The sequence below is a fragment of the Ciona intestinalis genome, chromosome 5, assembly GCF_000224145.3.
Source record: "Ciona intestinalis chromosome 5, KH, whole genome shotgun sequence".
NCBI lineage: Eukaryota > Metazoa > Chordata > Ascidiacea > Phlebobranchia > Cionidae > Ciona > Ciona intestinalis.
In genome coordinates this window covers 2,196,706-2,220,145 of record NC_020170.2, presented here as the reverse complement: position 1 = coordinate 2,220,145, position 23,440 = coordinate 2,196,706, and the positions used below count along the sequence as shown (strand labels likewise).

General features: G+C 35.9%; 2 protein-coding genes and 1 long non-coding RNA gene across 5 annotated transcripts in view; 2 read left to right on the top strand and 1 right to left on the bottom strand.

Moving 5' to 3' along the window:
- The first annotated feature begins 837 nt into the window (after positions 1-837).
- LOC100186459 (FYN-binding protein 1) lies at positions 838-13,342 on the top strand. Of its 2 annotated transcripts, XM_002121477.4 has the most exons (15): positions 838-1,204; positions 3,774-3,845; positions 4,120-4,924; positions 5,320-5,475; positions 6,513-6,578; positions 7,613-7,714; positions 8,488-8,614; positions 8,943-9,028; positions 9,874-9,896; positions 9,969-10,030; positions 10,239-10,311; positions 11,166-11,331; positions 11,604-11,682; positions 11,738-11,808; positions 12,402-13,342. In XM_002121477.4, the coding sequence occupies exons 1-15, from the start codon at positions 1,118-1,120 to the stop codon at positions 12,428-12,430; spliced, it is 2,004 nt and encodes a 667-aa protein (XP_002121513.2). In that variant the 5' UTR covers positions 838-1,117; the 3' UTR covers positions 12,431-13,342. The 2 variants fall into 2 exon arrangements, with proteins under 2 accessions (XP_002121513.2, XP_018667699.1); XM_018812154.2 differs by lacking the exon at positions 6,513-6,578 and having other exon boundaries at positions 841-1,204; positions 12,402-13,262.
- A 1,249-nt stretch (positions 13,343-14,591) lies between these two features.
- The window catches only part of LOC100176245 (sodium- and chloride-dependent GABA transporter 2), a 19,030-nt gene continuing 10,181 nt past the window's right edge, over positions 14,592-23,440 (top strand). Inside the window, exons 1-5 of one of the 2 annotated variants that reach the window (XM_018811947.2) lie at positions 14,592-14,936; positions 15,914-16,048; positions 16,661-16,901; positions 18,650-18,782; positions 22,859-22,993. In XM_018811947.2, the coding sequence (XP_018667492.1) occupies positions 14,657-14,936; positions 15,914-16,048; positions 16,661-16,901; positions 18,650-18,782; positions 22,859-22,993 (924 nt within the window). In that variant the 5' untranslated portion in view covers positions 14,592-14,656. The remainder of the gene's footprint in view (positions 14,937-15,913; positions 16,049-16,660; positions 16,902-18,649; positions 18,783-22,858; positions 22,994-23,440) is intronic. The other variant, XM_009860328.3, reaches the window with a different exon arrangement.
- Positions 19,860-21,021, bottom strand: LOC113474261. Its single transcript, XR_003395932.1, has 2 exons — positions 20,571-21,021; positions 19,860-20,151 (listed from the first exon to the last, which is right to left on the bottom strand). It is a non-coding gene; the product is annotated as an uncharacterized LOC113474261 (long non-coding RNA).

Below are 23,440 nucleotides of genomic sequence, written 5' to 3'. Positions count from 1 at the left end.
GTATTAGAGTATATAGTAGCGTGGGGAAAGATGGGACACCTTTAGCACCTAATATATAAATGTCCTGTTCGTATTTTAAACAATTAACAACGGTCTACGAGAGTCGTGGGGATACGGTTTCATAATTTATTGAATATTCGTTGTTTACTACTAAATGGGACGAGAACATAGTAAGAAAGTTGTCCCATCTCCCCAAACCTACTATGGGCCTATGTATTTATTCTTTGAATTTAATGATAAGTAATATATATAGTATGGTGGGACAAGTGTTTAGTCTTTTCCCGACCAGTTTGGTAGTAAACAAAGAACATTTACAAAATCAAGTACTCTGATAATTTGGATTACCCATGATTGACCACTGGGTTGGAGCAATTGCCGTTAAGTGTCTTGCCTAACGACAAATACGCTGACAATGGTAGCAGCGTTGAGCTTTGAATCCATTACCACTGGATTACAAGGCAGGCGCGCTAACCACTATGCCACGGCGCCGGTCAATATGATAGCTATAATGATTGGTGTGTTACGTTGAAAATATATTAATTTTAGCCGTTTTATATTTATATACATGAGGATACCATATTTATATTTATAAATATGATGATACGATATAGCGTTGTCATTCAGCACGTCCGGTATTTGACTGTTCACCTATATTACTATTGTTTTTTTTTAATTGCTACGGAAACTATAAACCTGCGGTACTTAGATAATACCGTACAAACATATAGCAAGCTTTAAATACTTTGGAATTTTTCTATTCATACGTAATTGTGACGACATCGAATATAAAAATCCAAATCGTCCACTTCGACTTAATTTCCGATATTTGCTCAGTGCTGGATGTCAACACTTTCGTTTTGCAGTCTGGTTTTCACAACCGTCACCGCAGGCAGCAGGAATTTTAGCTCACGTCATGTGCTGGTACTTCAAGCACTCTCGCAGTCTAGATATACAGTAGTGTGTCTTGTAGGTAACAACTCATTGAAGCGGAAGCAATAGTTTGTACACAGCCGCTCAGCATACTTGGAAAGCATTCACAGTCTATATTTAGAAAGCTTATAAACCATATATTTGTTCATAAACCAAGAGTGTGGTATCATATTGACACATTTGGTATATGTTTTATAGATCCGGTGTTATTTTAAGTTGTGTCGCTTTCTGTAAATGTATAACCATGCCGGGCGAAGAAGAAAAAAGCAAAAAGGTAAGCTTTTACATATGTGTGAAATGAGCAAGCACACGAAATTAATTTACTTTCACTTTTGAGTTTGCTTTTACCAAGTAAATTTTTATGTACAAGAAAGAACCTGGGAGCTGAGTATATATGCCCAGCACAGTAAAATACATAGCAGATAAAGCTTGTTCGTAACCTATCGTATAGGCGCCATATAATTATTATATAAGCGAGCCATCAGTAACATTAGAAACTTATTCAGAGCAGTACGATCTTCAAACTATTGTTCTTAAAAGGTCTGTTACGTTTTCAGAGTTATGTAGGTAATCTAAACCAAGTGTATTATATTACGAAATAAACAAATACGTGTATGCAGAGTAAGCTGTGCGATTCAATTCTTGGTAATGATAAGCCAGACAAACGATAAACTGTGGTAGCTGTAAAGTTGTTTGCCAAACGGGCAGTTTAAAATACAGTAAATTCTACGTTCGCGGCTATAATTCAACATTTCAATGGTTTGAACTGTTGACCGTGTCCATTTTAGTACGGCACCGCACTATTACATTTTACATTCCAACGTTACTACTTTCTTAGTTTACCTAAACGCAAGTATATACCCCACATAATCATGCTTGAATTGTTCTAATAAGCCGAAATGTTTTATGTTAAGATACTATAGGAAATTTAAATTAGTGTAGTTTTTTTAATCATACAGTAGGGTAGGGTAAAATGGGACACATGATAATGTTGGACAATTTCTTTTATGCCCCCTATTTGATTAAAAACAAATAAAAAGGCTACAGGATGATTCGACAGTATTTTTGTGGAGTGTATAAGACGCGCTCGGGCCAAATACCATTATTAACCATGGAAAATGGATATTAAAATAAGTGCATATTTATCCCATTTGTTCTACCATATACGACGTCTTACCTGTGAACTTTCCTATTTTAATACTGTGAACTTTCGCCAATTTTGTTTCGTACTAGGATAGTTTGACTGGGAATAAAATTAGGCGCAGTCATATCGCAGTCATAAGACATATATAGTAGGGCTGGGGAGAAGGGGCACCTTTTTATTCTATTTTCTGTAGTCCCATTTGGTAGTAAACAAAGAATATTCAAAGAAGTACAAAACTCACGAGTCCCATATAAACCGTTGGTTATTGTTTAAAACCTAATTAGGATATTTGGATACCATGTGGATATTTAGATACCCTAAAGGTGTCCCGTGTTCTCCCATCATACCATATTACTGTAGATATGTGTGGTATATTTAGGTGGAATACTGCATCTTATACCCTATAGTTGCTGAATGCGTTTATATCAATTAAAAACACTGTTTACCATTCGTGGGCGTACGGTTATATATTTCTGCAAATATTTTTCGTTTACTACAAAGTGGGATAATAATTCAAAATAAAAACATGTCGCATCCTGTCACAGTAAACTATCATAACCGAAAGTTAACATGTATAAGCCGACGTGAGTTCCTGTGTATATAACTTCCGTTGATTGCTATATGTGCCCATAGTTCGACTTTCGCAATTTAGTAATTTGTTTTTTGCATTATGTTTTGTTGTTGTATAGTAGGTTGCTGGGGGAAGATTGGACACCTTTTCACTCTATTTACTCGTTCCATTTGGTAGTAAAGAAAGAACATTCAAAAAATTATAAAACCACATCCTCAGGACCTCTATATACCGTTGTTAAGTCTTTAAAACACGATCAGGATATTTAAATATTATGTGCTAAAGTTTTCCCATCTTCACCTACCCTACTATCTAAATGATTAGGGTCAAATATTTTAAACATAACGCTTCCATTAAAGTTTGTACAGCATTTCATGACCTGTCTCTGCTGATCGCTTTGTAGAGGCTTGATTTGTTGCGTCATAGTAACTATGAAAAGATTATGACTAATATGTAATTATTAAAACTCCATTGGATGCCCTGCAAATGTTATTGGCTGCGGCATGTCGCAACGTGACTCATTGTTAATTGGGCTATGCTGTGTTTGCCTGCACCAACCAAACCGCTAGCAAACTTTCGTTTAGTGATTTGCTTTTATGCCGTGTTGCGTTTTTCCGGGTTTCGAAAGCTTAATACTGTAGATTAAGTTTCAGGCATTTCGTTCGTCTTTTGCTTTAATTTCGCCACGTAGGAAGCGAGTTACGTAATAAGGCGCAATATTAGAGGAATTTTATGTTTTGCAAAACCGATTCTTAATATAAAACTTCTTAGTCGTGTGTATATACTACTTACTACTAGTAGAATGCAAAGTTTGGCTTAGTTGTTATAATCAGGTCTGACGCCGAGACTGCCTACTTCCGCCATCATAGTGTGACGTCATATGCACTGTATTGTTGCGTTGAATATGCAACGCAGTAGATATTGATTGGAGGAAGAGGGCAGGAGAAGTTTACTGTCCGAAGTATACAGTACAGATAGTCAATATCGCGTTTAAGTATGATGAATACTTTCTATATAAATATATAGGTCTTTGGTTTTTTCTAGATTGTGTTTATTTATACAACGTAATAAGTGCGTGGCTTCTGTCACGAGCGCTGCATCAACATTTGTTTTGACTTCTTTTTCTAGTCTGTGAGCAACTTGGCACAGATGTTCGGACAACAGGGCGGAGGATACAGACCTACTCCCGGACCAAAAACGGTGATTGCGTTATTATTATTGTCAAGCGTTTTTGTGTTTTACTTAATTTTTATAATACTGTGGAGTAAGATGGGATACTGGGAAATATGGCACCTACGTCCCATATTCCTAAGTGTTTTGTACAAACAGCAACGCTCCTTTGGTGTCGCAAGTCTACAGTTATATAATTGTGTAAATAATCTATGTTTACTACCAAATGAGACGAGAAAAACGTCCCATTTTACCCCGGCCCTACTGTGATCTCATTTTATTCGTTGGTGTTTGATGTTTTTAGGGTGGAGTCGCAAACCGATGGAAACCGCCCCCACCTACAACGCCAGCAGAAACAAATAAGCCTTCGGTCCCGCAAAGACATACTAACAATGAAAATAACTCTACAAACGAACCAGAATGGGCAAAGTCAAGACTAAAGCCAACAAGCAGTGCAACAAACAACAACGAATCAAACGGAGGAATTGCGGCGAGAATAAATTCGTTCGGCAATGCATCGTCTGCAATCAATAAACCAACTCTCGCTTCAAAGAACACGCCGCCGGCTTGGGCCCCAAAGGCCCCGAGCGGCCATGCACCGGCTTGGAAAACCGCTGGGGGACCGGGTCGCTTCGGCAACAACAACAGCACAGCGGATAGTGAGCCTAAGGCACCACAAAACAATTCGTTTTTGCAGGAAAAACGTGCCCAATTCTCCGCTCCTGTTGCACGTACGGGTTCGCAGGGTAAAGCGGACCAATCGTGGAGAAATCAACAAAAACCCAATGAATTTCCGAAGCCGCAGCATCTGAACACACCTTTTAACCGCAAAAGTGACGCTCCTAAATTACAGAAGGACTTGCCAAATCCGCCACCTGATCTGCCCAAGCCACCTGGCGATATGATGAAGCCACAACATAACATGGCCAAGCCATCTACTGATTTTCCAAAGCCCCCCGCTGATAAACCAAAACAGTTCTCAAGTCTGTTTCCCAAACCAGCAACTGAAAACAAGCCGAAGCCGCCACAAAACGAAAAACCGGAGCGCTTTCGGTTTCCTGATAGCCATGCAAACGGCGAACGAGTTCCCCACCCAACACCCGCACCAGGCAAGTAAATAACGTCGGTACCATATAATAAATAGCCTGTATTGTGACTTAGTGGTAAGCACCCCTACCTATCACCCAGAAGCTGTGGGTTTTAGGCTTGTCGCTGTTACCAGTGCGGCGGACCTTGTTTTTGGGCAAGTCGTTTAGCGGCAATTGCCCTAACCCAGTGTTCACTAACGGGTTGCCTGAATTTCAGACAACACACAGTGAAATGGAAAACACAATCGCAACAAATTCATATATACGTGGTAACTCGTAATTGGACACTTATAAATAGAACATTTGATTTAAAAACGATTGTCCTTTTTGACACGCACGGATAAAACAAGTTACATTTCATTCAAACAACCCAAAGCAAATTCTAGCAACAAAAATAACCTTTTTAAACCGCGCAGATGTAGAACAGAAAATCGAAAGGAAGCCGTCGTCATTCCTGCACAAAGTGAAACGCAACGGTCCTCCAGCCATGAAGCAACTTCCCCCACATGTTTACAACAAACCGCCTCCTTTAAAACCAAAAAAGCCCCCAAATGTAAAACTACCTGGCCAAGGTAAGTGTATTTTTAATGTTGTAAAGTTATTATTTTCTCTAACTACAATATAGTAAGGTGGGGAAGATGGGACACCTTTTCATTACATTTTCTCGTCCCATTTGGTAGTAAACAATAAACATTTAAAGAATTATAAAACTGTATTCTCACGACTCCCGTAGGCCGTTGGTAACTGTTTAAAATACGATCCTAATATTTGGATAACATGTGCTATAGTTGTCCCATCTTCCCTACTATATATTAATAACTTTATTTGTCTGTTCAATTACGGTGGCGAAGATTTATAAATAAACATATTTACATTTAAGTTGAAAAAATAAGGGTGGTCGCTACACCTAGCAGACAAAATTTAACTTTGATGTATGCTAAAACTATTGACATAGTACATGGTGGTGCCAACATTTCCTAAAAAGGTGTTAAAGTTATTCAGCCAACTATGACCAAAATCCCAGGTCATGCCTCATAATAAGATTTTACCTGTATAAAGTAGAAGAGATAGGCTGCAGTTTTCTATTTTGACATTTCTCGATACTAAAGTTGTCTTATTTATAACCCTTATAACATAACTGTTAACACATAACCTTTAATATCTAACCAGTAACACAAAAACTGTAACACATAACACGTTCTAACACTAAACAGTATAAACCTATTTCTTTCTATCTTAAATGTGTTAACTGCTAATATAATTTTAGTAACACAAAACTAAAAATATTTAATTTACAATTTGGGTCCATATTAGAAACATGTAGGGTAATTGTTCCCTTAATGCTGCTTAATTCAGACTTTTTTAATGATCTGCTAGGCTTTATTTGCAAGCTTTTATCAGTATTTAAAGGCAAAGTAAAGAAATAGACAAATGTACTGAAAATGGAAAGTGAAAGTAGAATATATCTTAGCATACATTCAAAACAACTCTTTAAATTTAAACCCCAGAGAGTAAACAGTCACTTAAAGATAGCATCTATCATAAAAAAAGAAAACAGTAGTTTTAAGATTGTGACAAAAGCAAATGCTTTACATTTTAAAAACTACAGATTCTTCATTTGAATTCTTGCCCCCACCCCCGCCTGCGGCAACCTTAAGGCCTCTTCCAACCCCAGGTTTAATAAACAGAGTTTTTTTTTCCTTTTTTGTTCGTTCATGGCAACATTTTTGTTAAAATATATCAGTGAGCCCATTTTTGACTCATGGGCTACTACATTTAAGTTGGTATTTTTTTTTCTAAATTTACAAAATGCATACCATTCTTTATCATAAAGTTATCACAGTTTATTTTGGTAACCATTTAACTTACATTTTGTTTTACAATAAGTTTACTAGCCTTTAACCACCAACTAAAACTGTATTAAAAACTTTAAAACTTACTTTAATATGTTGTATTGAGCATACAACAGCTACAACAGTGTTGTTCTATTCAGCAGTCATAACAATCATCTTATGTTGTATTTTAATGCAAGCATGAGTTTCCAAAAAGGTCACTATGTTTTGTAATGCATGACACAGAGTAGCCTGACTAACACACGAAGTTAAAGATGATTAAATTCTACTTAAATATAATATAGTAGGGTGGAGAAAGATGGACACCTTTTCATTCTATTTTCTAGTCCCATATAGTAGTAAACAAAGAACTTTTAAAGAATTATAATACTGTATTGTTACGAATCACATAGACCATTGTTAATTGTTTAAAATACGATCAGGATGTTTGGTTATTTTGCTAAAGGTGTCCCATCTTCCCCCACCCTACTATATATTTTATGTCTTCCTATCAGCTACCAGCAAAGGGAATGTATCTTCATTTCTATAATTTTTTCAATTGAATTTTGGCATGATTATGTTTTACTAGTCTTATGTTTGTTATTTTTCGTTTGTTTTGAAGTTTTAAGTTTTTTTCCACAAACCATATTTTACATATAGGTATCATCATTTTGTTAATATTCTACTGATTTGAAATTCAGTCATATTTTAGAGTTTTGTTTGTAAATAATTTTTAATGATGAGTTTTAACTTTTTCTAGCCATATAAAAAATATTTTTTTTTTAATATATTAACTCAATTTTTTTCTTTTTCATTAAATCAGTTTTTATATTCACTCAATTTTCCACATTAACTTGATTTTTCTGTCTTTCACAAGTGCCAAGATCGTTGCCTGACCAGCCCCCTGCTGTACCAAGGGACTTCCCCAAACCTGCTTCTATGCTTGGGTCCAAACCCCCACCCCCACCTGGCGGGCCAAGTAAGTGTCAATGAATCAATAAACGTAACTTACTTTATTCTCGTGTGGCCCGAAAACAACAGTAGTTGTAACAAGGGTGTTGTGTTTTATACACCTCTTTACCAACTTTCAAGTATAATGTCAAAGAACACATACGCCCACAACGTTAGCAGTATCAAGCTTTGAATACACGCTAACCAATCATGCCATGGCGTCGTTTATTTATTGTACTGAAAGTCATTTGTTGGACATTTAGGTTGTATAAAGTTTTCTCGGACCACTAATGATTTATAACATGATTCACATATACAATATCACCGTCAACTTTGAAAAAACAAATACACGAACACATACTTAAGCGTGATGACTTGTAAACTAGCACCAGATGTATGAAACAGAACACCTGTGTTATAACGACTGAATGTTTAATATAGAAGTAACGAATATATAAACGATTTTCTTTAGAGAAATCAATAATAGTTTGTATTATTCAATATATAAGTTGCCTGTTCCAAGATAAAAAACCTAAATTTCATTAGACCAACATTTCGTACCGTGCTGAATTATAAAACTTTGGTACAACGAAATTAATGTTGTTACCACGGACAAGCCAATTTATATATTAAATAAAACTCAATAAATAAAAGTCTGTGACATGCACCAAATCATTCAGCTTACACATGTAATAATCTTAGCATAGTAAATATATATCTATGCTTCATGTTTATATAACCAAATTATGTTTAATATAAATTTACGATCCATATCTTAAGTTTAAATATATTACAATATAGGATCCCAGCCTTCCCTCCCACCTCCACCCTCAGCACAAGATGATGTTTATGATGACACAGATGTTCCTCCACCCCTCCCCCCACTTATGAAACATCACCAACAACAACAACAAGAACCAATGGAAATGTAAGTGTTAAAATATATTTAAATTTAAAAAAAATTAAATTGTGGTTTGATTTAAATAGTAAAAAAAATTGTGTTAGGAAAAAATACACCAATTTTCATTTTTCAGCAATATGCCACTTTCTAAACAAATATTTAAACAAAATGTTCCACTTGTTCCAGAAAAATAATCGCTACAAAGTCACATGCATGCGCGATAATCCTTAAGTGGGCCTGAGGTGTTTGAACACCCATGTTATAATAATTATCATTGCTCGGCTATGCAAGGATAAATAAGTCACATCCATTAAACACAAGATGGTATTATTTAATCACCATTATGATGTCACAGACCAACATGGGACGATGAAGATGATGAAATATCGGATGCTCTTTATGATGAAACTCCTGACAGTAACATGAAACGACCCAGCATAGGTGGTTACATAGTCAACATGATTGTATTGGTGTTACATACACATAAATGGTAGTCATTTAGTAGACCAGGCATGTGCAAACTGGAGCCGAAAAAAAAAATGTGCGGCCCGCGAAGTCAGCTGCATATTTTTCACAAAGTTTCTTTAATGTGACAATAAAGTCCCCTGGCTGTTTTCTTCAGAAAATTATGCGTTCAAACCCCATATTTCTACATGGAGATAATGATCCCCTTATAATATCATAGGATCAAAGACAAAAATAAAATAATACTCGTGCATGCAAACCTATGTTAAATAACTGTACAGCTCGCGGGTTCACGGAGTAATTTATACTTAACCCTCCAGTAATAAATGCTGGACACCCATGTAGTAGATTGTAGAATGTACTAAAATGGGTTTCACTTATAAAGTTACATCTGTGGTAACTCGTCAGCTGGCGGGGTGTATGAAATAGAACACCTGTGTTATAACAACTGTCGTTTTTCGGTCAAGCACAAGAGCAGTTTCAACGCTTTTCCAACAATAGGTGCAACGAATTTCAGGGGTCGCCGAGAGTATAATGATTATACACAAAGTACTGGACACATTATATTACTAACTGTCAAGAGTCTCGGAAAATTTTAGAAGAATAAAAATGGTCATGAGAAAAGAGTTATTGGAAGCCTTGTACTATACAAAAGGGCACATGATTATAAAAATTAACCTTTAAGTCCACAAACCCTATGTATTCTTTTAATGTTTGACACTAAAACTTTTTTTATTTAAGTTTTTATTTTATATTTTTAAACATCTTAGTTTAAAAGTGTTTTACATATTTATTTAAAGAAAATTATTTTTACTTTTCAGCTGTCAGTACCCAAAGTGATCAGGTAATTTGCATAAAATGTTTTTAGCAATATATGTAAATAAAATAAACTTAAAACTGACACTACACTTTTCAGGATGATGAGTTGTATGAGGATGTTGAAACTTACCAAAAACTGAAAGCAATGAAAATGAAACAGTGAGTTTTTATAATTTTTTTCATTTAATAGAATTCACTTGGCACTCAATTTTTATAAAACACTACAAAAAATAGAAAGCAATTGCTTTTAAAGCACAGGCATTACCAAATTGAATGGGCTATTGTTTAATTAATTAGGCCAATAACGAAAGATGCCCACATATCCTATGTTCCTGGTATTATCACTTTCACTTTAATGATATTTTAGAGAGAAACCCAACAAAGATGAAGACAAAAAGAAGTTAGACAAAAAGGACAAGGAAATGAGAAAAAAATTTAAGGTAGAAAATGTTCCATTATATTTTTTTACTTTCAATCCTTGTGGAAAACCAAATGTTCTCTGAATACCTTGTAGAAGTACATTGTATATAATATACCACAACAATGTGTGGGATTCCCAATGGGTTTACATTTTTGTGTAGTTTATATGGGAACATTTACACCTACAAACTATATGTTGCTTCGTGGTATAGCTTTCTATAATTAACTATCTTATATTAGTCACTTCATAACTCAGTAATTTTTTAAGCCTAGCTATTTCCTCTCTATGAGTAATTTGTTTTTAAAAATCTTATTATATGCTGCTAAAATGCATTCATAGTATGTGTTTGTGTTCTACAGGCAGATATAACTCTTAGTTTTAACATTTGTTTAAAAAAATGTTATAGTGTTGTATTGATTTTACTTTTTCTCAACGCCATTATGAAGTGACCTGCATAAAAATGTGAAATTGTATAAATATTGGTTGAGCAAAGGTGCTCAGGTCACGTTGAGGTTATAAAAATCAATAATTAACAGTCTGTCATTTTTCAGATATTCAAATCTACAAAATAGTTGCTTCAATGTATTTATTAGAATGTCCTATTTAGTGGAAAAATGATTTGTCTGACTATTTATTAAGTTTTCCATTACTGTAATGTTTTCTAATTTATTAAATTCCACAAATTAATACTAAAAAAATATTCAAATCATCCTGTATTTCGAAAGAAAAAAATGTTTTTAACTGCTTCCAAAAAAAGAGGAGGACGCTGTAGAAAAAATTGTTTGGTCAAAAACAAATTTTAAACATTTTTTTTTTGGGTGTAGAAAAATGTCTTTGTTAGAAAAATAAAATAAATTTCTTTGTCTTCAACAGCTTCCAAAAGAAGGGGAGATCACTGTGGAGAGTTATGGAAACATCAAGGAGGATGCTCGTGGAGGAGGAAAAGATCTTTGTGTCCGAGCACAGGAGAAGATCGACATTATTCGGATGATGAATAATCCTAGAGGAAAATGGTTGATACGTAACATGGAAGGGACATGTAAGTTTTTTTTAAATTATTATGTGTTTTAATATTTTTTGAAATACTGTATACTTGTATGGCTCTCCTTTCTTGTTTTCTATCTGTTCTTGTTGTGTGCCTGCATAAAACTTTTTAATATGTTTTCATTACCTACTTGTTAAAATACGATCTAAATACTGTTTTTTTTGCGTGTTTTGTGTCGAATAGGTATTATGTTGTTGTAATTTTGTAAAGATTTGTTTTTAATTAAAATTACCTTTAATTTATAATCATTCTAAAAAAAATTCCAGATGGTTTTGTTGATTCCGACAATGTTGACGTCAACATGAATGTTATGAAGTCAACACTTCATTCTTTTGGCAACAACAGGTAATTTGCATTTAATATATCAATTGAAAAAAAATTAACACTTAAAACAAAACAGGGGCTCAACAGTGTCACATAACCCCCCTCAAATACCTGAAGAACCAGAAGAAGCTATATATGATGAAACTGGTAAATTGTTTTTTACTACAGCTTTTCTTGTTTTTTAATATTTACTTTGATTTGATCCTGTATTATAATTATCTTTTCTAATTATGTTAGATCTGTTTTATACTATTTTTAATTTTTTTTTTCTAGGGTCGTAAAACTTAATTACTATCTTATACTCAATTTGCTACATATAATGACTATAGATGACAATTAATACTGGGTCTGATGCTTAATGTTATTATCATTACGGGTTATGTGTCCTGCTGGGCAATAACTTAACTGTAACGTTTTATATCTTGTATTGCCAATCGGCCCACGCACGCGATACCACAACCAAGGGGAAAACTGAATGTCACTTAACAAAACCATGCGATCGACTCTTAAAAACACAACGGTTCACGCAAAACATAAAGATCATGAAAATATAAAACAGTAAAGTACCATACGAACACATCATTACAACATATCATTACATAACAAACAGTGCTCCAACCCAGGGATCATAAATGTATTGTTCATAAAGTCACTATACAATTTCTATATTTAATGTTTGGTGTAGAACCCTGTTAGAAAATCTGGGGTGACATTTTAATTCTTTGTGTTCTTTGTTTCAGCTCCCGAAGATCTGTATGATGAGATTTAATGTTGTTGTTTGCTAAAAGCTTTGAAACAATATGTTCACCTTACTCCGAAACAATTGCTTCTAAAGTTGTTGTCGACATTTTTATTAAATCAAAAAAATGTAGAGACAAAATTTTAGATTTCTTTTATTGCCGAATGCAGTATTTTATTTTTTCGATTAAATGCATTATTCTATTAATCTATGTGTCAATTAAAGTTTATTAACAATTTGTTTAAATAAGCTTTTATTCATTTTTGCTATACATTTTAATTTTCTGAATATTTTAATGACCTATTTCATTATATAACTTCCTCCTTCTTGTATATTAAATTATAGTCGAAATTTTAGTTGATTTCTTGACTGGCAATCCACTGTGGAGCAATTTTATTGGTTGCCATGCCACGCTGACATTTTTTACAATATTTTCCAACATCCAGTAACCATATGGCTGTGGGTTGATATTATTTAAAGGCAAAAATGGCCATATAGAGTCCTACAGCTCAAACAGTTGTTAATGTCAAAATTCTGGATGGTGTTTTTAATATCCAGCATTTTTTGTATTTATTTGTTACATACGTGGAAATTTGAATATGTTGACCAAATCATTCTAAATTTACACCAAATCATTGTGTACTTATACTTTCACCAAATCATTGTAAATTTACACTTGATATAGTTGGACCAAGATTTAGACTATATACAATTTAATGTTAGCTGTGCAGAATTTGTATTTTAAACACAACACATGCACCTGATTCTTAACGTTGGCCACTTTAGATTCCTTGATTCATTTTGATTCGTATTTTATAGTCCTATATTGTTGTTAATTGTTTTAATTATGATTCTTTATTTACTTGTTTTCCCTACATGCACATGTTCCCTACAATGAAATTTGGGGACAATAAACTGGAAACTGAAACGTCCAAGACAAAATTGTCTGTTACAAACATAAATGTCGAGGCAAAAGGGCTTATATAGAAAAAATGTATGACCGAGATAAAAATGTCAAAACCAAAATATCAGGGACACGATTTCTGGGACAATAAATGTCGTGAGGATACGGTTTTAGAATTATTTGAATTTTCTTTGTTTACTACCAAATGGGACGATGAAATAGAATGATAAGGTGTCCCATTTTCCCAAAAACATTATCAGGAGTCTTAGCTCCAACGCTGCCTAAACCATAGCACCTTAGATATTTTATTTGACCGGCATCTCACTAGACCCCGTGGTTGGTACATTACTCAGCACATTACTCCCAAATGATAAATGATGGACATTTACCCTAGCGTGACGAGAAAATGATATACAACCCGTTTAAACGAGTGTATTTCCCAGAGAAACACATGGCAATAATGGTAGAAGCATGGTACATTTAATACGGTTTTGTTTGGTACAGTCTGAGCGCTGAAACCATGCAGTCGATCCACGGCGCTGACTTTATTTTATCTGTTCGCAAGATGTCGCAGACGGGCAATTAAAATGGCTCACTCACGCTGTTACTGGCACGCGGAGAAAAGGCACACGCAGATGTATCCCGCCGATCTTCCTGTAGACACATTATAACGTTGTATACGCGTCGGTGTCCACGTAGCTCTTATATAAAAGAGTTAGATTTTAAATTGTGTAGTATTTCCACAAAGGCAGCAGTTTCGAAGGTCACAAGACAGTCTGTACTCTGTGACACAGTAGTTTACCCTTGTTATAAAACACTATCGGTAAAATTACTCCTTTCGCTTCACGTGACTACGAAAAAATGCTGGTGAGTCATAGAGATAAAAAAGTCCATATAAAAGGCGAGGGAATAAGGAACACTGTTACTCTCAGTGACTACTGATTACAAAGGCACCATCCTATGAAAATAGTATATTTATGTAGCCAGTATTTTTCCATAGTATTTCCTTCATTATTTCGTAACAAAGAAGAGTATAAAAACAGAACGTTAACAATCCATTTTAATTTCGCGCCAAATCATTTTAGGTAAAAAATTTCCTTTTCCTCGTGTGTGCGTAAAAAAAGTTCTGTTTCGACAGAATTATATATACTCAGCGCACAGTATAGTCACCGCAGTTTAGATTAAAGCCGAAAACAAAAATTATTATGGTTACCAGAATTATGTTGAAGCTAGATTACGATATTCATTGTGACTTTGGTGACCTGCGTATTTATAGTAACGATGTATCGTCTGAATCTAATTGGTATTTTTCAGTTTATTCTTGTTTAAGTTTGTTTTAACTACTTTGAACCATGGCAAAGTCAAACTGTGATAGCAGTTTTGGAAACCATTTGGACAGCGGCGATTCCCTGACTAACAACCACAGTCAAACCCAACTGATAAAACACCGTGTTGAGGAGCGAGAGGGAGAAATAGGCTCAGAAGACTCAAGTCTTCCCTCTAAGGATAAAAAACTCAGAGAACGAGATGTATGGAGCGGAAAATTCGACTTCTTACTCGCGTGTTGCGGTACAGCAGTGGGTTTGGGAAATGTCTGGCGTTTCCCATACTTGTGTTACAAAAACGGAGGAGGTAATTCAAGTTTTTCTATATTTTTTACCCGCTACTAAGTAACGCTCTTAGAGTATTCAGCCAGGCGGATATGTCCTGTCTGCTACATCAATACAGTTTTAGATTATTGCATATTACAATTGCTTGGCGCGACGCAATTTAACAAGAGGCGGTTATTTAGACCGTCACATCGCATAGACCCGCTGATTAGAACACACGATTGAAGCTTTTCCTGTCAGGAAATCGCCGTGAAAATGTGCGAAGTAATTGGGAACGCTGTAGTGTTGATGTTCTGCTTGTATTGCTGGCAAAAACATCGCACATTTTTACGGTTTAATCACTCGTCACTATGGAACATATCAACCGACGTGCTCGTAGCAGTGGGTGGCTAACGCCGCGTGTATATACGCACCGTTTAATGCATCTGGGTGTAGACTTATAATCGCTTTAATCCTTGCAAATGAATAAATGCGCTTTAAAATAATTAAACTACAATACCAACTGAACCGGATTTAGAACCAGGCCAAACCGGATCCACCTAGTGAAGCACATAACATAGCACTCTATCGTTTAAAGCTCTACCACAGAGCGTCAAGCAAAGTACACTTCGCCGCACACAGCGGTTAGCTTATCCATTTTGCCCCCACCCAAATGAACAAGTCCTTGAAATTTAAATAGCTGTACAGATAAAGTCAAGTCCTGCCTGTTTGGGCGAACAGGCACCGCACAGCACAACTTTTCCGGTTCACCATCTACTCCTCTACGCTGTAATTTTCCGTTGCCCGGTGGAATATAACAGCCAAATTTAATAACTCTTGGATGTATGGCAAAATACAGATATTAAATATGACATTTCTAAGAGTTCAATTTAAATAGACCACCAATAAACTTAAGTGCATCGTCTTATATTTTTATTAGTGCTTACATTGTTACATATCAAATCGTTCAAATTTTGTCTTAAACGCGATACGAAATTTAACGCTTCTTGTTTTACACAGGGGCCTTTCTTATCCCATATCTAATCGTTGTTATAATCAGCGGGGTGCCAATCTTCTTTCTTGAAGTAGCTATTGGTCAGTTTACGAAGTTGGGTGCCATTAAATCGTGGACCTCTCTTTGTCCTCTTATATCAGGTAAAAACACTTGTGTTTTATTTTCTATTAATTTGAATTCTTTGTTGTTCGTGTCTTTCCTATCAATCGCGTTTCTCTTCTCGCGTCATTGCCCGGCGACGCTTAGGCCAAATGAAACGTTAGTAAAATGTTAATTGATCAAGAGGAAACTGTTTTTGACACAATAGGTTCAAACCGGAGCCCTAACAAAGAAAAAGATACCATCACGGGCCTTTTTAAACACACATTTACAGCGTTCTGTATAGCTTAAGCTACCACTGCGAGTAAGCTCACATTGTAATATCGTCTTGCATTAATCTCTCCAACGGGCCCCATATGTAGCCTACTGCGACAAAATTAATAAATTATGCAACGAACAGACATCAGCCACGTTATAATAAAATATGCTGGATTCTAAGACTCTCAAATCGCTTGCGGAAATAGCTTTTTTAGTTAAATACGAAATGTACACAGTACTACTGGCTTAAATCGTTCCTCGTTATATAAAATGCACATACAAAAGCGTTCACGTTTCAAAAAAATCGCACTGCGTCATTAAAAACAGTGGTATCGGCTTAAATATTACAAATCCAAAAAACAAACATCTAACTGTATTGGGTCCCCATGCTATAGGTATCGGTATTGCGTCGGCAGTCATCGTCTTCTATACACTCTGCTACTACGCCGTCATCCTAGCATGGGCTCTGTTCTACCTTTTCCAGTCCTTTAGGGCCGAATTGCCATGGGCAAATTGCAACAACACATGGAACGATCCGATCAAGTGTCAGGACAACTTAACATATGTACGATCGCTTAACATGACCGAGGAACAACGTAGAGAAAATTTTACCTTTCCAGTTGAAGAATATTGGGAGTAAGTGCATTTTTACTTGTAATATGTATGCCAAACTATTGATTTGCATTTGGACCTACGTTCAGGGACCCATAGCGCGCTGTACTTGCCCATACGAAATACCCGTATTTGTCTATTAAACTACCAACCAAAGTCATTATTTCCATATGTGGCATTTTACACTGGCCAACCAAAAGTAATCACCAATATATTGATGCGTACCGACAAAGCAATACATTTATTTGTTAACTACTTTTAGCAATTGTAGTCTCGCCAAGCCCATTCACTTACTTCTATAAAAAGAAGCAACGCGTTTCTTTTAGTAACTAACGGATAAGCCTTTCAACTGTTTTCCACTACAATGTATTAGTGTAACTCAACCGTTAAGTGCTGTTGATGGTAGTTAACTTAACAGTAGTCGAGTGGGGAGACCGAAACACAAAATAAAAAGGAAGCATACCCGAATAAACGCCGTAATTAAACCTTATTGTCGTAAATACGTTTGCTTTTTTCATTTCTTTCGACTCTTTCTATAATTAATAATTTATAGCATATACCACTGTGTTATAAGTTCACGGCCGTGATACCAAACGCCGTTTTGAATGTGCGATGTCGGTTCGCAGTAACGCCGACACGTGGCTATGGATTTACACGCGCCTTATCCGTGCTACAGCAGCTGTTGTATTTTTCCACTCCGTGACGTAGTAGCCTTCCATCGATCTCATTGGCTGGCTATGTGTTGGCGCGTAAATGGTATCGATTATTCGCGCGTAGTCATTTCCCAGAGCTATACACACCATACGTCCCCTAAGTTACATTGGCTATTTGATAAACGAACAGGTTTTAGATTCAATGACTGATACGACCTCCCCTCTGACTCGGCTATGCGTCACAGTTACTATCCACACGTTGCCGATGCGTCTTTTTTTACTATAAACACATAGCATGCTTTATTTACATTAAATCACGGCTGTTATTTGATACCAACTATGCCGGTAGCACGTGGTAAGTCTACGTCGGTATGAGGAAGTGGTAATAAACACGTGGCATTTGCTCTCAACGGTTGTTTAAATCGTGGTTACTGAACTTCGTTACGCCCAACCGCAATTTAAGGTTGTTTAAACAAGCAATTTTTGAAAAGCGTGAAAAATAGGCGGGAATTTAAGAATGCAAGGCCGCTATTATACGGTAGTCTGAGGCCCATTCGACATTTCCAGTCTGTTGAATTGAATTCTCAATTGAGCAATGACCCGCCACCAACAGACTCCCTGGGGGTTTTATATTCAAACGTAGCAGACAAATAGTTTAGTATCGATCACGCTTTAACTTCGATTCATGGAAAACTACAAGCCGCCGTTGGCCCATATGTTACGACAGATGTTTTCAACTAAAGTTCAGAAAACTGTCTAATGTTAAAAATTCCGCGCCCCAAGTCACAATCATATATATTAAACGATGTACCGCCGCTGGCTGTTGCAATAGCACAAACGATGTCACCACTTGACCCGAGCTTTACGATGATGCTTGAATCTCATTATTAAACAGCAGATATCCTGCCATAAGCTGAGTTAAAGTTTTGGGAGGTCGTTCAAATGGGCGTGCTATCACAACCTACTCCTACTGTACAAACTTTATCAAGGCATCGCTTTCAACGAACGTTGCGTGTATTAAAAACAAGCCATGATTTGTTATTGGTCCCGTTTACCAAGAAACACCTTGCCACAGATAACGGATTATTTTGTCCTCCTAACACAGTCTTTACTTTTTAGAAACTACGTGTTAAAGATAACCGACGGTATCGAAGATTTGGGAGGTTTACGATGGGAATTGGCTGGAGTTCTTTTACTCGCTTGGATCGTTTGTTATCTTACTGTCTTCCAAGGAACCAAGTCTACAGGAAAGGTAACCGAGCAAATATGCGACTCAAATGTACAAAAACTACCCTTTTAACTGTATTGGTTGTATAGTATACTTTGGGGTAAGATGGGATGCCGTGGGCACCTATATCCCACACTTTCCGTTCGTGTTTTAAACAGTTAACAACGCTTTTAGAGCCGTAGGGTATACGTTGTATAATTCTGTAAATATGTTTTGGTTTAATTCCAATTGGGACGAAAAATGATGTCCCATCTTACCCCACCTACCATTATGATAGATAGTTTCGCATCAATACGTGCTTCTATACCGCTCCACTGCCGGTGGAATGTAGACATGTTGCGGTCAATAACCACGCAAGCCAGTTGTTCAATCACGCATGACCTCAGAATGACGTCACATCTCGAATACCATTTCCCCGCAGTGACGTACAATAAGCGAGTCACGAAAATAAATGCCCAAACAACAACAACAGCAAGTATGATCTGTAGGTGGACATGCCGCGCCTTTTTAGTTCACTCTGTCGAATTCCCCCGGCGCCGGTTCTGCATCAATGGTTTCCCAATCGTTTCGTGACGTTGAACTGATTTTAAACTCATTGAAACCACCGCCCGCGCTACGCTGTCGTTTTCTTAAGTTAAAAAAACCAATAGACCGTAAGGACAGGCCCGTGCGAAGGTAAATTCTCCGGTTTTGCGTAACTCAATGTGAATGGAATACTCTGTCGAAAAGTCGGCGCCCGGCACTGATCGAATTACATGTTCACTAGCCAGTAGTTTTCCACTTCGTTGTTATATCTAGCCACGTAGTAACCGAAACAAGTTCCAGGAAACATGCCGAAACCTTCCAATAGAAACCTCTCCCTCTAAGGTGCTGACGTAAAAAGGGGTTAGAGGCAAATAACGCTGCGGTTTAAGATCTTAATACTTAACAAAGAAGTATCGCGCGTTTTGTAAAGCTTTTCGTTTGTTCTTTAACGGCCGCGAGCATGTACGAATCACCTATTGAAGTCCCCACTGTCGCATAAACCGTGCTAGTCGTCATTCATTCAGTACAGCCCATTCACAAGATTTTTAAGGAAAAATTCTGTACAGCGTCTGAACCGACAGTTTAGTTTCTTTTATTTTACATATTACTTCCGCGGAGCAATTCTTTGTTTCTTTCATTCTCCCACGCATGCGCCTGGCTCCAATAGCCGTTACCGGGAACCCTTATTCGGCCCTGTAGCGCCTTGTGTGGCCTGGGGTTTTTACAGTACTTTTCCATAGCGTCTCGATGGTAGCGATCAGCAGCCGAATTCCTAGGCCAAATAGAGCGAGAGGGAAAATTCTTTTTCTTTTTATTCGCCTATTCATGACGACAACCTCAACCCTTTTCAAATTCAAATGGGACCCGCCTAAAATATAATATTTTAACAATCAACTAGGGATAAAAAGATTTCACTCACGTCTTTTTTAGCCACACCTTTCTATTGTATTCACATACCAACAATTTCCGCTTTACTTAATATCCGCAAAAATATTTTAGAAGCATCGCTCAAATTATCTGCTTTGTTGAAATTATTAAGAACATCGTGTCTCATAAGTTGGTTTATATTCGTACTTTCAAACCTTTACACATTTTTTTGAGGCCCCTCAAAAAAAGCTAAATAATAACAAACTCAAAGGCCTAATTGTTATATAAGGACAGCAATTTGTTAACCTAATAAACAAAAATAAGGCAAAAATCGTCCACCGTTTAAAAAAACAATTTATATGATAAAACGTGGTGAATTTTAGTTATAACCGTTGGAAAATGAAACTAATTAAAACCTACCTGCTAGCAGGCTTCAGATAGGTCGGAATATGTTAATTTGTTTCCAGAAAAAAGGCAAATCGAGTTGCTTTCGCGGTTCTGCCTAAATTAAACAGAAATCGATTTAATTTTATGAAAAGGAAATAACGCCTCCCGTGTTGTTATTATTAACCTGACAGCGTGTCAACACATTTAAAGCACTTTGTGGTTGATTAGTTCCAAGCAAACAGCTTCTAAGAGCTCCTTATGTTACCAAGCTACGTTGTAAAATTATCATTCTTGTTTCTACCTTTTTGTAGTAAACTAACAATATTTACAGAAATGCATATAACATATATTCTCGCAACTTTAAAGAGCGTTGTTAAATGTTAAAAAGTGGTTGGAAAATAATTGTGTTCTAACGATATAGTATGGTGGGGGAAGACGGGCCACCTTTAGCACATATTATCTAAATATCGTGATCGTGTTTTAAACAACTAACAACGGTTAATGGGAGTTGTAAGAATACGTTTATATAATTCTTTGAATGTTCTTTGTCACTATCAAATGGGACGAGAAAATAGAATGAAAATATGAAAAAGTGTCCCCTCTTCCCCACCGTACTATATAAATAATAAAGTTAAAACGCTTCTAAATTAAAGTTTTTATTTTCGGATCGTAAATTTAGTGTAATCTCATTATTTATATTAGCTAGTTAAAATTATGCTACTTGGCCGAAACTTACATAATAAGTAGTATTGTATTTAATCAAATTGTACTTTCAGCTATGCTAAAAATACAGAAACTTCATAAATTTTACCTATTTAAAAAACATTAGCGCCAAAACGAATGCTGCTCAAAAATATTTAAAATATTTTGTTCAGCGCTTTTAGATTACCACTAAAAGACGTGCATGACAACTGGTCTTGGCACCGCAAAACAATGTGCTTTTGACGTCATAGGTGCCCTTGTGACGTCAGCAGTTTAATTTACTACCTATCTAAGAATAAACGTTTCATTGCGTCATTAGTTACTTAGGAACGAAACGAACTTGGCGGTTTGAACTTAAATATTTGTGTTTGTATACTGCATTGTCTGGATATCGCTATCTATTAAATTAATTTCACAATGGCATGGTACTAATCACGATGAAGTGATATGCTATCATAATATAACAATTTAAATTTCCAATAGGAATGTAATTAATGTGTATAATTATAAAGTGTTAGTCCATAAAACACCGCATTTTTAAACAAAAACGTTTAAAAATGATGACATTTTTGTCATATAAAGTAATCTTATGTTTGTATTAAAACTGGCGGTAAACCAGCGGTTAAACAATTCACAAAGGAAGTATGTTAATTAAAACTGACTATGGTGAATTACCTGTATATATAGAGCCGTAAATTACCCGTAAAGTTTATTGTTGTAACTGTTGGTTTAGCTAGGTTTAAGAGCCGTGTCCTGGTGTCCATTTAGTACAGTATCTTAAAAGCTGGGAGGTTTTAATTTCTTTTAACTTTCGCTCAAGGACTTTTGTAAAAATTGATTGGGATTGTGACGTAACATCCGTGGTCAAAATACCTCAGTAATCAGTTACATTCACATTTACATATGTAGCGGTTAGATTAACGTTCTGTTATTCGTATTTACAACCATAAAGATTAACACTGCGGTTAAATTGAACATGATACCAACCGAAAAGCATGAGGAGTAAAATATAATGATACAAAATACATGTTTCGGTTGGCTAGCCACGATAAGCGTTCGCGGTCAAACGATCTGGGTAATTTTACAAGTTTATAAGCGGCTTAACTATAAATTGTGGCTTGACGAATGGAATTAGCAGTTGCGTGTAAGAACGAGCGGTTTTATCTTTGTTTTCGGTAGAATACTGTACATTATTGTCATCCAAAAGCAATTAAATGTTATTTGTTTATTTATTCGATTGAACAGCTTTGTATGCCGTAATTTGCATATATTTAAATATTATACATAGTCGGGTGGGGGAAGATAGGGCACCTTTTCATTCTGTTATCTCGTTCCATTTGGTTGTAAACAAAGAACATTCAAATAAATATAAAACCGTATGCTTTCGACTCCCACAGACCGCTATTAATTGTTTAAAACATCGTCAGGACATTTGGATATTATGTGCCAAAGGTGTCCTATCTTCCCCCACCCTACTATACAGAACGTTTTAAATTTTACATCATAACAATATATAAACTTTGTTTAAACGTTAAATGGACCGTGTAAGTCTATATTATGCGTAGGTCACGACTGACTGCTGCCGAACAACGTAACTAACCGCCTACTTCAACTTACAGGCCATGTACTTCACCGCTACCTTCCCATACGTGATGTTAATCATTCTGCTCATTCGTGGCGTCACACTTCCAGGAGCATGGAAAGGGATCCAGTTTTACATAACTCCCAACATCACCAAGCTAGGGGAACCAGAGGTGCGAAAAAAAAGTTTGATTATTTTTTTAATTTAGAACACAGTAATAATGCATTTTTTTTAAATTTTAACGAAAAAAGTTTAATAAATTTTTCAAATTTAGAACACAGTATTAATGCATAACATATAGTTCTGCGGGGTAAAAAAGGATAGCGCTAGCAACGAAACCGAATACTTCCTACCCGTTTTTTAAACATTTAACAAAAAACATGTCTCATCTTACCCCACCCTACTACATTATAAAACAGATTTACTAAACTGCGTGTAAAACCTACAATATTTTATTCGGTTGGAAAACTTTAGTTCATTTTTTCATGAATTCGATAAGAACTACAGCGTGACATGTCATGGGTCTAGAATTTAGGCCATATTTGACCCATTGCTCCGATTTCTTTTACAAACACACAGTCCCTAACCCTTGCCTTTATTCAAATATTACATTAAAAAA